The sequence below is a fragment of the Colossoma macropomum genome, unplaced genomic scaffold, assembly GCF_904425465.1.
Source record: "Colossoma macropomum unplaced genomic scaffold, Colossoma_macropomum, whole genome shotgun sequence".
NCBI classification, from domain to species: domain Eukaryota; kingdom Metazoa; phylum Chordata; class Actinopteri; order Characiformes; family Serrasalmidae; genus Colossoma; species Colossoma macropomum.
The window spans coordinates 37311002-37328298 of record NW_023494787.1 but is presented as its reverse complement, the minus strand read 5'-3'; the positions used below and the strand labels follow the sequence as shown (position 1 = coordinate 37328298).

The 17297-nt window shown below is 36.3% G+C and overlaps 1 protein-coding gene across 2 annotated transcripts in view; it reads right to left on the bottom strand.

The window, feature by feature from the left end:
- Positions 1-513: 513 nt before the first annotated feature.
- The window catches only part of LOC118805986, a 37918-nt gene continuing 21134 nt past the window's right edge, over positions 514-17297 (bottom strand). For both annotated transcript variants that reach the window (XM_036567214.1, XM_036567215.1), the window contains 6 exons: positions 16692-16841; positions 13742-13843; positions 13549-13632; positions 8053-8139; positions 4582-4650; positions 514-2306 (listed from right to left, as the gene is read on the bottom strand). In XM_036567214.1, coding sequence (XP_036423107.1) covers positions 2225-2306; positions 4582-4650; positions 8053-8139; positions 13549-13632; positions 13742-13843; positions 16692-16841 — 574 coding nt within the window. In that variant the 3' untranslated portion in view covers positions 514-2224. The remainder of the gene's footprint in view (positions 2307-4581; positions 4651-8052; positions 8140-13548; positions 13633-13741; positions 13844-16691; positions 16842-17297) is intronic.

Here is a 17297-nt window from a genome sequence, read left to right as displayed (position 1 = left end):
ATCTGCAGGGATATTTTTCCACACCTCAAATGTTCAGTCTTAGAAATTGGTTCTTGACAGCTGCACATCCTTTCAGACCCATTGCTTTGATTTGTCAAAGGATGTATAGAAACACCAACACTGTTTATCTGATGGCGACAGTTTTGGTGGTCTTCCAGGTCTTGCACGGTTGTTAGGAGTCCCATTTCCTAAATATATCCTTATTTCACATTTGACTTTCCTCTTCCTTAAGCAAAGATGTTATCTTATATCTAGTCTCCTCAGGAAAATCTGACAAATTAATAACTTGTGGCCATTTAGACTGGAAATTAAATTAAAAGAAATGAAAAGAGTGGTCTCTGACTTTTGCACAGTATTGTGTATGCATAGGTGTATATAAGCAGTCGATAAGCCATCTTTTGATTTGATCTGTGTTTTTTGTGTACCAATAAATGTTTCATATATTTGTGTGTGTGTGTGTGTGTGTGTGTGTGTGTGTGTGTGTGGTATCAAGTTCAACTCTTCACACACCTCTCTAAAGAAACATGCTTTGTTTCTTTAGTTTGACACTGCAGTTCATTTTATGCCCAAAATGCTCTACATCTCACAGAGGAAACATCTGAAAATACACAAATTCAATTGAAACATAAACTTGAAATACTCGGAAACATTTTGCTTTTTTCTGTGATCATGATCAAATGTAAGAAAAGTGGAATGCAACACTGTCCCGTATGATGTCAAGCAGGAGGCGTAAGACAGCATTTATCAATAGAGGGATGTGTAATTAGTATGTCTGTTATTGTGTAAATAACAAAAAATGGAAGACTTACCTACTGAGATTTTGAAAATTGGTACAACGAATGCTACAGTGTCTTGACATAAATTTCGGTTGGACCACCATATGTGACACCATAAATAAGTGGTTGCCAGAATGGAAAATTTCACAGTCAATTTCAGTTCAGTATGGTTTATCTGCCTAGATATCTGGCTTAAGCTGCTCTGTCATAGTCTATCCTTCTACAGTGAAAGATAGACTGTGGCAGAGGACAGTTACCCTGGCTTCCAGTTTGGCATCATTTGGGACAATGCTGTCTTCAAACACTCTTAAAGAGAAAAGAGGAAGCAGGTAAATGTTTAAATGTTTTGGGTGTTTGGAGGTGAGGGGGTGATACAAATATGTATCTGCTAAAACAGGAGAAGAGAATATAATATGTGCTGTTATTCTTACAGTTTGGCACATTCTAAAACTGTTTAAAACAGATAGTACAGCACAGATATACAGCAATAATGAAGGTTGAATAGATTTAAACTGATACCTATATTGTGTGATTTTTTTGGTGGTTGTTTAGAGATTGACTAAAGAAATCTCATCTTCCGATTGTAAGTTGTAGCTAACATTGAAATGTTTGTTTCTGTGCCATCTGTTTAATATTTCCTGGAGGTTTGACCATTTTGCCAAGAAAGTGTGTTATTTTAGCCAGTCAAATTCAGTTTAACATTGTGTGTTTAACATTATTTGCTCAGTTAAACAGAGGTCTTAGAGTTTATTTGACTCATTAGGCCTTAATCCCAGTCTGGTGCACTGCTGTGTCTGATCCACTTGTACCAGCATAACATACACTACCAACACCACCACCACATCAGTGTCACTGGAGTGCTGAAAATGATCCACCACCCAAATAATACTTGCTCTGTGGTGGTCTTGTGGGGTTCCTGACCACTGAAGAACAGGGTGAAAGGAGTCTAACAAAGTATGCAGACAAACAGTTGGACTACAGTCTGTAACAGTGCACCTATATATGGTAAGTGAAGCATATAAAACAGACAAAGATTGTAAGAAGATGTACTTAACAAAGTGATTGGTCAGTGTATAAACTTGCTATAAACCTAAGTATAACTTTGCACAGGTCATATTTTATGTTTATTTTTTTTCCAATATATTAAATTCAGTAAATAAACTGTAATTGTGCATTACAGTGTGTAGAAGTTTGCTGTCTGTAGAGGATGTTGCATAAGTAGGTAGGTACAGATGCACTTTTTCTGCCATGTCTACATCAATAAGTTATCATTAATTTTTTTTTGTGAAGTTCATATTTGCCATGAGTGAACCTTGTAAGAACTTTCAATTAAAATTTAATGAATAACATATGAAATCATGATCACTTGTGTGAGCGTTTACACGCTGATTCAAAACAAACTACAGATTCCTCTCTAAAAGCATACTCTTCTCTTTCAGTGTAAGATATCACACAGATATGAAGTTCCAGCTCTCATTCAGGCGAGAATATATCAAATTGAGGAACACCACAGAAGCTTTATACAAGTTCCTGAAAAAAAAAAAAAAACAATTGTAAAGAATAGCACATCTTCACCATTAGCAGAGTCATTAGCATTCAGTCCAAAATTAAGTAAGGGTTCCTAAAATATTGAGAAGAATATGAATCAGCATTTCCCTCATAATGTGTACGGATGTTCATTAAAAAGGCTGAAGAATCTGAATATTGTTTCATGACATGACTGCTCCGGAACAAATTCCTGGTTATTGTCTTTTACTTCTCAGAAACTTTTTTGTTTTTTTTTTGATCAGTTATCATTATTTTTAGAAATCGATCTGTTTCTGCTCTGCCCACAAACCTATTCTTTAATAGCAACTGTTGCACGGCTGGATAAGTTAATTAGAAATTGTAGTGCACATATAAATTAATTCATCAATTAACATAATATTTCATTTACAGTTTCAGTTGCTACGCTACTGAGTTTAACAATGTTGTTGTAGGTAATCAAAAGTAGGCAGATTGGAAACTGACATGTTACCACATGTCCTGGAAAACCTGGAAATGTGTAAACTAGTTTTCTAGTTACGTGAAGTCTTGGAAAATTGTTTCACTGTGGTAATCAAATCACAGAGTTGGCAGTTTTTAGCATATTATTAGCTGTTAATGCTCAGTTTCTGCATTGATGCATACCTACTGTAGTTTGGAAATTTTACAGTGTTGCAGGTGGACATATATAAGAAACTACATTAGCATATGCCAGCTTATCACAGCGTGTAACAATCACTTCCAACATTAATGTAGAACTTGTGATCAAATGATGATTGGTTATTTTGTCAAACAATGTGTTGTGCACTATGATTTCTCATTTGTTTTAACTGAATTGTTGCCAATCTTTCCAACCTCAAAACGGATGCTATTCAAGAACACATTGGACCACACTGGGTGGAGCATGGATAGATTAATAACAGCTAATATAAAATATTACAAATATTTGAATCAGTACTTAAGCACAGACACAGTGTAATTGATTCAAATACATGGCCAAAAGTAGACATGTGTGGACATCTATCCTAATTATTAAACTAAGGTGTTTCAGACACACTTGCTAACAGGTGTATAAAATCAAGCATATAGCCATGCAATCTCCATAGACAAACATTAGCAGTAGAATGGGAAGTACTGAAGAGTTCAGTGACTTTAAACATGGCGCTGTCATAGCATGCCACCTTTGCAAGTTAGTTTGTAAAGTTTCTGCCCTGCTATATCGGCCCCAGTTGACTCTAAGTGTTACTATCATGAAATGGAAATGTCTAGGAGAAACAACAGCTCAGCCACGAAATGGTAGACCATGCAAACTCACAGAGCAAGGCCACCACATGTATGTGCAATAAGCATGTAGCACATACAAAATGGCCTATTCTCTGTTGTATTACTCCAAATTGCCTCTGGAAGCAACATCAGCACAAGAACTGAGCATCTGGAGTTTTGTGAAATGGGCTTCCATGGCTGAGCAGCTGCACACAAGCCAAAGATCACAATGCGCAGTGCCAAGCATTGGCTGAAGCTGCCCATGAACTCTGGAGCAGTGGAAACGTGTTATTTGGAGTGATGAATCACACTTCACTCTCTAGCAGTCTGATGAACAAATCTGGCTTTGGTGGATGCCAGGAGAACACAACCCTCCAGAATGCTTCTTGCCAACAGTAAAGTTTGGTGGAGAAGGAATAATGGTCTGGGGCTATTTTTAGGGTTTGGGCTCAGCCATTGAAGAATAATTGCTTCAGCATACAAAGACATTTTAGAAAGATGCTTGCTTTGTGGCAACAGTTTGGGGAAGGCCCTTTCCTGTTCCAGCTCATATGTGATGGTCAGTTATTCACATACTATTGGCCATATAGTACATTTTAGTGCTAACACCTTGCTACTTTATGGAAAATCTTAAGCCTGTTAGTTAACTAGTTAAAAAGTGATTGGGTGAGCTAGTTAATTTGTGAGCCAGTGAGCTAGTAAGTTAGTTGTAGATACTTTGAGTTGATTACTTGATTGAGTTGATACTTGATTTAGTTAGTTAGTTACTTAGTTAATGAGTGAGTTTTACTTTAGTTGAGTTGAGTTGAGTGAGTTATGAGGGAATGAGTTACAAGCCACATCCATAAGGTGCTTTGCATCTAACAAATACACTATAGATAATGCCAATCCAGTACCCATTATTCAATACAAATTTAGTCTGTAATGATAGTTTCTGTATAAGACAAGACAAACAGGTATTAGTTCAATCAATAAATAAATAAATAATAAATGAATAAATAACAAAAAAAAGTCCTACCACAACAAGTCCTGCACGTCACGTTCACCTGCCAATTTTAATAACTTCAAAATGTTTTCTTCAAGGATCCTGTAGTTTGGGAACACAGAAAGAATAAAAGATGAAAAATAATCCAAAAGTGCGTCACCTTCTAAATGGAGACCCTCACACATTTCACTGCATTCTCTTAATGTAATTACATAATTCAAATTCAAATGAAAAACTCGTCAAGTAATCGGTCAGTTAAAGCACGGTAGGTATAAAAGTGTCTTTATTAGTTTCTCTAAATCAAGTGAGGATCCATTCTTAATATAAATATAGATTTGTGGCACAAGTTTCTCATTTCTGAATTGATGAGTTATGAAAACAAAAAGAATTCTATAAGTGGCAGTAACTGCTGTGGCTGAGACCAGGTCCCGATCATCCAACAGGTCCCCCAATCCCAAGCCATCAGGGGACCCTAGCGAGCAACTATGACAAAACTTAAACAGCCGTTCTGACTCGCAGTGCCTATAGTCATGGGAAATTTACTAGCACCACAGCACAAAAAACAGCTAATTTGTCATTGTGTTATAGCCAATCAAAATCCTGATGTCTTGATCTCCACGTATTTTCTGAATATCAGCATTTTTTTAATCCAATCACTGCTTAGTAACTGCTAAATTATCTGCCATTACCACTTTCAGTTTGTTTAGCAGAGAGTTAGTGAGTGTATATACTTAGAATTAGAAGCTCCAGATATTGAAAAGTTGCACCTGGAGGATCTGTAAAAGCGAGACCTGATACTTTGGCAGAGTAGAGGATTCCCATTTCTAACGCCAAATATAAAATGTCCAATTCTTGCTCCAGCTGTTCATCTTTATTTGAGAAAATGTTGTTCTTGTGAAGAGCAGACACACGCTTCATACCACCCAAAAAAGGTAGCCAGTTAGAGGCCTTACAAATATTTGTGCCCACGGGCCAAAAACTTGTTGATCCAGCCACTTATAAGAAGGGCTTGGAAATTAAATGACAAATAATGATTTCTCAGAGCAGTACCAATAATTTAGTGTTTTTGTTCAGTTAGAACTAAATTAAGTTGTACGTTGACCAAATATTCACTGACATAAAATAATTAAATAGTAAAAAAAAGACCAAGATCGATATTTTCAGAGGTGGCAACAGCTCTGTGACCTAAAGGGACTCAGGAGTGATACTGATTTTGCTGGACAGGTAAGTTATGTTGGCTGTTTGCTAGCTGCTGAAAATAGCCAGCCAGATTATTACCGTTGTGGAATTTAATGTTACTCTTGTAATGTAATGCAGTGTACCCTTGTAATTGTGAAGTTGTTTTAGCTGTATAGCTAATGTTGTTAAATTGCTAATATTAGCTGACTGGCTAACGGTGTTTCTTCTGCTTCAGAGTTCGTCCTCTATTGTTTGATGAGCTAAGCTAGCCATTATTCTCAGATAATTTACAGTTTTACCATCTGTCTCCTTTCGTAAACTCGACCAATATATAAGATACTTGGCTAACATTGCCTAAACAGATATCTGACTGAGTGGAGGTTTACATAACTAATGGACACATGCTACAAAGCTGTTGTATAAATAGAAATGTTAGCTATTAGTTATCTGTGGTGAAGCAGCTAACATATCCACACGTTTCCCCTCAGTTACGAGTTTTAGGTTAATCTGTACAGAGAAGGGGACAGCAGTACAAACCATTTTACAAAATGTTGTTATATACGTTTCGTACATATTTCCACCAGAGAGGTCGCCAGTTCCTAAATTCATGACAACGTGCAGCTTTAAGGAAAAATGATTTAATTGTGTAAGGACTTTAGCTGAGAAGGCTGAAGATGCTAAGATAGCTAGGCTACCTTCCTTATTCATTTACAATCAGGTTGTTGAAATGATATGGACAATGATACAGTAGCATTAAACAGATGCATGCAAAACATTTAGAGTTTGTGAAGGCACAAATAATAAGCTAGTTTGAATTCTTGTTGTACATTATGCAAAACCATAAACAGATTTTTAGGCTGGCTAGAGTAAAATCAGCAAAGCTATGTAACAATTCAATGAGAAAGCAGGTTTAACATAAACCCTTCAACAATGAACAGCAACAACAGTTAAACACCCTTCTAAAGCATGTGTCCACTCAAGACAGGGACAACTTTTATCACATTAAAGGCCCACTGAGTTAAATCAGGCAGAGGAGCTGCAACAAAAAAATTGAGGAAAAATAACATCAGCCAAACACAAAACCTGGGCCATCAATCATCCAAAACTAAAGCAGGGAGCCCCTAGTGGTGGCATGCACACAACACAAACACATCAGGTAGCTACAGGCTACAGACTGCAGGGAGCAAATATATATGCAAATTCAAAGAGGGACTTACCTTTGTGTTATGATTGAAGGTGAAAATACAAAAGATTATTATTCAAATTCCATATTTTCAGCTAATAAAGCAGACACCATTGTTGCTACAGAAGAGTTTGAGCTGAGCTTTTTAATTGGTTAGTCAAATGGTTAGATCAATTCACACAACTAATGAACGTGCTACAAAGCTGTTGTATGAATAGTAATGTTAGTTAGCTATTAGTTATCTATAACTATAAAGGTTCAAAATAAGTACTTCAGATAGCGTTTCTGAGTCAGCACCTTATATTTGGGCGCTCTGTGACGCAGTAAGCTAATGATTGTTTATTGTTTATACGTGTATTAGTGAAATAAGCTGCTGTTTTAACTGCTTGGCTAATCACTGTTCAATGATTGTGTTACACACTGCAGTCAAACTTTCTTTAAATCCATTCAGCATGTGTCTCAACTCAGCCTGCAAAGCTTTTTTAGACAACCATCTCTCACCTCTTGGCTGTGAACCTCTGGTTTATAATGTTGTGAGCTTTTGGGATGCTTGACATTTCTGAGTGTCCACTTATGGATTTAGGACACACAGCAATGTGCAGTGGTGTGTACTGGTGTTTACTGCAGTTACCTTCTTGAAAAATAGTACATTTCTGGCAAAAAGGTGCAAAAAATTACTTCAGATTTTTGTTTTAATTACTAAATTGAGTTTGAAGCTCTGCTGATGAGGATGGAACATGTTGAGACAGGCCAAAGTTAGTCTTTGTATCAAAAAACTTTGAGACTCAGAAGAAAAGCACTTTATGATGTAGCATTTAGAGACTTTAAACTGTTCAGATGTCTAGTTTGTGTCCAATGTGAACAATTCTGACTCAGTAAGTTTCTCTAGGATTATGCCTCAAACATCTCTGAATGACTTTGTTCATCTTAAATTAATTGTGCAGATTTTTTTTACAGCTTGGTGGAATTCTCTTTTAATCATATAGACGCAAATGAAACAGGGACATCAATTGGCTGGTTTTGATCTTTACCAAGCTTATGATAAATTCAATAAGCAATTTTTTAAATAAATTTCAGAGAATAGTCCAATGCATCCTTTAATTTGGAACCGCACCTCAATAATTCTCTCTTTCATCCCATACCTTTGAAATTCTTCCAGCCCCTGCTGAGTAATTATTCCTCTGGCCAGCAGTTTTTCAGTGTAAAACCTCTTCATTTTGTCCAAGTTCCTGCAACACATACAAGCAGAGGTGAGTAAAGCAGCCTAAACCCACACTCAAGCAGAAGTATTAACGCTTGGGTAAAATAATGACACAAGTACCTTTGGAAGTACCTTCCCAAAAAAAACTTCACTAGAAGTACAAAAGTATCAGGTCAAAAAATTACTTTAGTACTGAAAAACTTATAGAACTGCAGTAGAACGTCTGAGTAAGTCCACCATCTGTCAGCAGATGAACTGAAGCTTGTTCTTTTCCTTTTGGGATTCTTTTAGTGTTAAATAAAATGCTAAACCTCCAATGTCAGAGATGTGACCAATCACAAATCAGTGCAGATAGTGTCAACAACAAAACATAATGAAGTTAAACACAAAAGGACGTAGTAACCAAATATGAATTGCCAAAATACAACTGAGTAAAAAGCAGCATCCGTTACTCGCTAATATACTTGAGTAGAAGTAAATGTATTATGGTTTGAAAATGCTCAGAAGAGTACAAATCCATCAAAATTTTCCATGGACTTGAGTAAATGTAACTACCTCAGCATACTAAGAAAAGAAAAATGTTCTTTGAGAATTGAGACTCATAAAAAAGTACAAAAAGTGAAAATTAAAGGGACATTTACTTCCTTTTTTAAAATAAGCTATGAGACACTATTTTTTGTGGTCATAATGCAAACACAAAAATAAGGTACAAGGTCTTGACAAGGGCTGAAAGATTTTGGCAAAATATCTAATTGCGATTTTTCTGACCAGTATTGCGATTATGATTCAAATTGCGAATGTTTTCTATAAATTAAGGTATGGGCCTTTTTTTGGCTAAGAAGACCAGCATAAACTTTTTCTGGCTTAAGCCTTGAGCACTTAACATCATGCGCCAGCCTCCCGGTTATTTGTAGTTGTGATGTCACAACACATGGATGTTTGGTTGCTTTTGATTTGTCAAATTCATCTAAAAGCAGTTCACAGCCTCCATGTTAATAGATTAATTTCCCTACTTAAAACTTGCAACATATCAACAGCTCTTGCAATCTGAAAATTGCACTCTTTCAAATTGCTATATAAAAACGATTAATCTTTCAGGCTAGTCTTGACGTTGGCTTGTGTGCTGTGGCAGTTCATTTTGGAATGTTACTGACTGCTGGTGCAGCTGCTAACCGGATGACGAGCCACGCAACTGTAAAAAGAGGCGGCGTATAATATACACATTTTACAGATGTGTTTAGGTGTGCTATATCTAATCAAATCAACTCCTCACATTCCCCTGAAAACAGACACGTTAAATTGCATCCCTTTTTTTGGTTGTTTTTTACAATCCTCCAGGCCTTCTAGGCCTAATGATTTTCATTTTAAATATACAGAATCACACTTGTTTTTGAACTTTTTTTAACAGTACTGCTCTTGTTTCATTGTTCAGTATGGATGGACACAAAAGGTTAAATTCCTGAAATGGGGGAATTGCTATCTAGACAGATAAAGCTAAGCATGCTCTCCTATTGGTTAGGACTTCACAAGGTGCCATGAAATGTCTTTTAGAAGCTTTAAGTCTGTGTTTAACTGCATGGTTCATGGGAATCACCACAGGCTTAGCACTAATGCTGCATTCACACGTTTGCATTGAAAAATCCATCATTCCATGCAGTATAGTGTTGTGCAACCGTGCAACCGATAGCAACATGTAGCCATGGAAACGTTACCATGTTGATGGTGAAAATGGATGATTCTCGGAGGAGAGCTTGTTTTTTTAAGGTGGAAAGAGAGGCAAGACATCTATCTCAGGCAGAAATGCATCGACACTGATACTGGTATTGGGTACCGGGCCAATACTGTGCTCATTTACTTGTATTCACACTCATAAAAATGCACCGATACCAACATTCCGACAGTGTAACATAAGCCGAATGTAGCTGCTGCACTAATGAACAAACGCAGGGCAGGAGGCTGTCATTTTTAAACACACAATCACAGCCACTTCCTCAGTGTGGGTGGAGACAGGAAGGCTAGAAAAACAGAGTCGACATTTTCTAGTCCACCTATGCCGTCTTTACCCTGTTTGACCCAATAGGAGTACAAGATATAAACTTTAATACAGTGATTTTTTGTAAAATAGGCTATAGAGAGACTGTTTTGTCCTAACATGTACATCACTGCCTGCTTTTAGCTTCTGTGCCCGGTGTCAGCAGCACTGCTCAGTTTTCTTGCTCAGTACTCGGAGTGCAGCATGTTATTCTGAATGAAACAACTATTTGAAATTGTTCATGTTCAGAGTGTTTTATTGAACAGTATTTGGTCATATTTATCAAATCAACTTAACTATAACTATAAAAGCTTGTGCAATATTATCACATTTCGTATATATGTAAAAGATAATGTGCCAAACTGGAAAAAAACTGCTTTAAGATGAGTGTATGAGTGAAGTGTATGGAATCTGATTATATGTAGCAGTTATGAAACCTTGGAACACACTTTTCTGCTCCTTTGAATGTTTCCATTTCAGCAGCGAATGAAAGACACTAGTGTTCATCTTCATTAAATTGCCTGCTGACCACACCAAGAAGTTTCTTTTCAAAGGCAGAAGTATCAGAAATGGTTCCTGCTCTTTTTCTCTTCTTTACACTGTGACGAGGCTGGGAAGAGCTTAACTTACACTTAAATACATGAGCTTAACTTACACTTAAAAACATGTATTTAAGTGTACTTTTATAAAAAAATAAGTACACACAAATATACAGGGTTGGTATAGCTACTGAAAAATTAGTAGTTAGCTACTTTGTAGTTACTTTCCCAAAAGTTGTAGCTAGCTACAATTTAACCGCTTTTCCAAAAAAAGTAGTGGCTACATTTTAGCTACTTTTTGAAAAGTAGTGCACTACTTTCTAGCTGCTTTAAAAGCGTGACTGTCAGAATGTTTGTGAATTTCCACCTGACACACCAAACAACTGAAAGTATGAACAAGACACATTTAATCATGTGCCAGAAAGAAACATACAATTGAAAAGCAAATATACAAAAAATATACAAAAAGATCACAAAAAGTAAGTTTAAATGTAACCAACAATCAAACTTACACAACCAAAGGTGATACCCAACAAAAATTTAGACTAAAGGCAAAGTCAATCATTCCAGGTTTTTCCTAACAAAAATCAAAAAAAATAACCGTATAAACCAAACAACTTTGTGCAAAGCATTGTCAACTGTTGAAATAAAACTGCTCCAATTTAAACATTTCAGCAAGATATTTACAGACATGACATTCAGAATCGTTTGTCAAACTTAAGCAACACTGTAGCCTCAAAATTCTCATCAGTGACCCCGGCTCTGTTTAGGGTGAGAATCAGGCCTGAATAATCTCTCCACTGCTGCAGAGCTGTTGCTGCTCCACAGCAGAACTAGATTTTTAGGTAAAATAACATAATCCTCCTTTGCTGTAAAATCGTTATAACACATAGTTCTAACACAGTTTTCACAATAAATGGTCTTAAATGCTGGAGTTAATGTATAACTGCTAATTCACCCTTTAACGCTGAAGACTGATGCGCAGCAATGGACACAGCAATGCAGAAAATGAAACGGCAAAGAGAGAGATTTAAGACGAACATCGATAATTTGGAGATGAATGGACTTATTTACATTTGTAATCACTCAGCTGGTTTCCACATACGTTTAATCTGCAACAACTCGTGAAGCTAAAGTCAGCTTCTTATTCTCCTGCTTCTCGTTCGAGTTGTCCCGTTCCACCTTAAAGGGTGCAGCAGTACAATCCAGTACGCCTCAGGCACCATTTAAGGTGGAATGGGACAATTCGAACGAGAAGCAGGAGAATGAGAAGTGACTTCAGCCCCGTAAAAAGTCGAACATTGAGAGACATTTTACAAGAAACTCGCGGAAAAGTTTCTTGAGATGCGAGAAAAACAGCTATAGCTGAGCTAAAGGTTAAAGCAGAGCAAAGTAAGTCTGTGTTTTCGTTTATATTTTTAGTCTGTACCAGCACATTAACACACACTGAGACTTATTTACAGCCATGATGGTAAAACGGACATAAAATGTTGTGGCTCCCAAGGTGGTTTGATTTTTGTTGAAAGGACAGAATGGCTCTTCTTATCATTTCGGTTGCTACCCCCGAGCTGAGCCTGCTAGTAAGGGGTGATCAGCGCGTGGGACCCGTGTGTGACCGTTTGCTCGAACAGTCTTGACTCAGTCGCCACCAGCCCAGTTAACAACCATGTTCTGTGGTTCAGATTTTGCATGGATTGCCTGAAGCCTGTAGCGAAATTGTAGTGAAAGTTTTCGCTATAGCTACACAAAAATTTGTAGGCGCTACAGCTATTAGCTACAAAAATTTGCAGTTAACTATAAAAAGTACCGTGCTACTTAGCTACTCCCCCATCTCTGTAAATATGTAATTGGGATTAACTAATCACAACTTAAATTATATGTAAGTAATGTTGGAAATGCATCTATTACTACAAGTGCTTTTCTGTTCTAATTTGGAACAACTTAGGCTGCAAAAAAGTGAACTTAAGCAATTGTTAGGACAGAAATTCTTCTGTACATGAAACATATTTTAAATGTATTCTCTTGGGTGTACTGATAACCATATTTAATTGCTATTTAAGTATTACTGCAACTAAAATGCAGCTAAAATGTGCCAAAGCATACTTTAAAAGTTACTGCTTTTATATATACTTTTAAATAACACACCTAATTTGATTGCAATTAATTATACTTTTCTTTAGTCTAATAACATAGCCAATTCCCCCTCAAATGATCACAAATTTGAACAAAATGTGTAAAACCTACCCAAGTTTAATTTTTAATGTTTTTTTTTTTTCAGGTTGAAGAATGGTGTTCACTAGAAATGAAAAGGCATTTTGTGTGTTAGAATATGCTCGAACACAGTCAAACAAGAGTGTGCAGCGTGCGTTTTTAAATTCAATAACAATGCACCAACTGGAAAGCAGATGGCACAAAAAATTCAACACAGCGTGTTTGGCAGGAGCTGGACTACCAACTTAACGTGTGTCGTCATTTGTGAAGCTTTGTGAAATCGGTTATAAAATCTACATCCCTCTGAATTCCTTGTTCGAATTTTGATAAATAAATCTTGTGTTGTTCAACATGAAGCCTACTTAATTTCGTTTGTCTAGGACATGTAGTTACTCAGATATTCACATCTCAAATGATGTAAATTTTTTTGGGACACCCTGCATTTCCATACAGCATACTAAAATATATATTTTAAAATGTGTTACTTTAAAAACATGCAATTTAGCTTTCCAGTGTGTTACTTAAGGAACTGTAGTTTGGTATAAAATATTTGGTAGATGAATCTGGTGCCTGTGTCTAGGTAATTATAATCTAAGATAGCACAATGCTATCACTTCTGTATATGGTTGTCTATGAATTCTTACTTTGTACTTACTTTGCAATGTGTTTTGTGCCCCCGTCACCAATATTTTCATTGACTAGTTGACTTGAGTACATTGATAACAATCGCACACTGGCCCTTGATATGGCAAAAAAAGAAAAAAAAAGTTTAGCCAGCTTTGAATTTGATTAAATCTCAGCTTTAAAAAACAATTCTAGTAGATTTTACATAGTAATCCTGTTTTTACCTCACTTGTGGAAGCGGGAATGCTGTTGTGTTCCTTCTCTCTTCATCAATGACTAGATATGCCCTGCCACTGAAAGCTCTCCAGTGTTTAAAGACGAAGCCTCTGTGACAAAAAAAGAATGTGTTTGATGTATAATGAAATATGCTTATTGTGAAAGCAAACACTGACTATTGTAAAAGAAATGTAATCGACATTCCCATAAACAAAGACACTCATGGTAAAAGCACTGCTTAGTATGGGGATCGCTGACAACACGGATGAGCGGATTTATGCACTCTTGGCTGTCGTCCCCAGATGTACTAAGTTTCCACTATTTTGTAGCCAGTAGTTTGAAATAAACATAAGATTGCATGTTCTATTTATTTAAGTGAAGCATATGCTGGCTTTCATCCTCATCCCCACAGATGTATTTTGCAATAAGGCTTGATGTGACTTGCTACAACAGAAAATTAAGAAGTGGCTACTACAAAACTAAGTTGGGACAAATAACTAAAAAAGCCTGTTTTAAATCACTGTAAACATTAAACACATCTAACAATGTTCCATGTTTACGGGGCATGAGCGCTTTTAAATACTTTCAGAAATCTATTGTCTTTGACATGGACACAAGCAATGTGTTGTACATCAAATAATTACTTTATGTTGAATGATTGATTACTGACATTTTATATCAACCAAATGTTAACTGTCTTTACAAAGAAGAAGGTTTTAGATGTGGGGTACGGGTAACGAACTTGCAGCCTAAAGAACCCAGTAGACTGTGCATTAACAGTGGCCTTAAGTTTATCGCATGTAACACTGCACGAGATGCTTCAAATAAAATATTGGCCAGACTGCACTCAAAGAATGAACCAGCAGGGTTGTTGTTGGACAAACAGAATATGTTGACATTAGACACATTAATTTTGTTGTCTTTAAGTAACTGGTTTGCATAAAATGGACAAAAATTAATGACAGTGCATTTCAGTGAATGAGAACTGTCGTGTTGAGCCAAAGAGATTTCCATTACAATGAAACTCAAATAAATTGCACTGAAATGTTTCAATTCTGTTCCATCAGTAGTTGAATTTTATGTTGATGTAATGTAATCCTTGATTGACTGGAAATGTGGGGAAATGTTCACACAATATTTTTTTTAAAGGGTGTGTATCTTCAGTTATGCCTTATTTTATTCCACAAAACAGTATTTGCCTTGAGTTAAGTTAAAACTATTGTTGAGTCTTGAATTTAAAGTGTCTTGATTGTATTACATTTTTAATCAGAATATAATGGAAAGTAATCAGATTATGTTGCTTTGATATAGTAATTCTTTGGATTAGGTTATACCCTACACTGGTAATCAGCCAACTGAACTGGAATACATTTTTAAATCAGCCCTCTACACCCTGGATATTGCATATAGTGACCCAGACTACAATAGTAGTACCCAGAAAATGAATTAATTGCTATAGTACAAAAAAGGATCCACAAAAACCTCTCTGTCTTCCACATTAGTCTAGATTGTAAGGTTGCATTCTTGGTGTATGCGCATTTTAGGGTTTACAGAAAGTCACGATTTTTTTTCTATCATGCTTTTAACAATGAGTGTTGTCACACAGCAACTTTACAGAAAATCCAGGTCCAAGCCCCACATGAGCAATGCAAAGGTGACAGTGGCAAGGAAAAACTCCCTAAGAGCAAGAGAAAGAAACCTTGAGAGGAACCAAGACTCAAAGTGGAACCCATTCTCCTCTGGTCGACACCGGATAGCAAAACAGTAACACAACACAAGCAATATGAATAAAAAATAAGATTTTACATTTAATATATAACTGAATATAGAGAATAAAGAAAAGAAATCCAGCAGTCACTGGACAGAAGTATTTAGATTAACCAATAACTACTATTAGAGGCCTTTCAGAGTAACAATAAGAAACAGATCTATGAAAATCAGTCACTGTTCTCAGTGAAAGCCAGTGACTGCTGAGCATATCACTTTAAAAAAATGAGAGTTAAGACCAACAGTTCACTACTGTTAGACACTAATAATGGTGATATGTTAGTATGAATATGTGAAGAACTCCAGTTTGAATTTGTGCAGGCACCAACATGGAATGTCTGTTCTCCAGAGGTCTCCAGAGAACTAACACATACCTTCTGAGTAATACAGTTTTTAGTTTATCACCTTCTTTCTCTCTCGTCATAGAAGAAGTCATGATTTAGGAGCAATTTTCTTTTAACACAAGCTTTCTTTGGTCTTGAAGGCACTACATGGGCCACAATGAAGCTCATCACATTAAACTTTCAAAGACCAGCGATTTAAACTCATGATCAAAGAATCTCCATGATAACATTATTGTGATGAAAATCAAGCAGTGTATACTTGCCTTGACTCAACTACAAAATGACATATCACTGCAGAATTGTGAAAAATCTCATTTTAGCCAGAAACCTTCTGCAGGTTCAGAATATAACCTACACACTTAAAATGATGGTATTCAAGGGTTTCGCAAAGAAAATGGTTCTATACAGAATCATGAACACAATCAAAGAACGCTTTGCATGATTCTTCTGTTGTTACAAACTTGACATCATAACTATAGCAGAACCCTTTTTGGTGCTATACAGAGCCCTTTTCAAAAAGGTTCTATATAGTGTTCTATTTATACAGCACATTCTCCATCAATCTGAAGAACACTTTCACCATGTAAAGAACCCGTTAATCATGCAAAGGGTTCTTTGAGTGTTCATGGTTCTATAGAGAACCCTTGAAGAACCATCTTCTCAATGAGTGTGCCATGAATATGTAAATCAAAGCCAACACCATTCTCTTTCTGTATCTGTAATTGACGCAACATTTATTATTGCCTCCCGTATGATATAATAAAATCTATCTGACAGGACAAAACGAATTCATCTCAATAACTTTTATTATAGTTTTGCAGTGAAAAACATTTCTGGTTGCTCTTACCTGATAGTCTCAAAGTCTTCCTCTCCTGCAAGGACATAAATTATATCCAAAGCACTTAAATAACATTGTTTGATCATAGAAAACACATCCATTTCATACAGCTTTTCCCAAATCAGAGCGCCACCAAGAGCTGCAACATTCCCTAGGGCACTGCAAAATGTTAAGACAAGGAAATGTATGGTTATTGCCAGGGTTGAGTAGTAATGGAATACTTGTAATGGCATTGCATGATCAGAATACAAACTTTATTCTGGTACAGGTACAGAACAAAGGCTGTAATCAGATGACAGGACTAATTGGGTGATTACCAGTAGAACTACATTAAAATTTTGACAAAATTTGCGATTTTAATGCTAAATATGACGCGTCATAAAGAGTTTTTAATTTTGGGAAGAATGGGCTGGTGGGAGAATTCTTAAGCATCCCCCTCCTCAGCAGCAGTACATTGTCTTTTATTCAGTCACTCTGTAGAATTTTTTGTAAGTATCTGATTTTACTGTCAGAACTAAGATCTGCAGCATTTGTCCCAAAATTATTTGAACCAGGCTTTATATTTCACCAGATTCCACAGCAGCAAACTAGTCTGGAAGCTCTTTTATTCTTGAT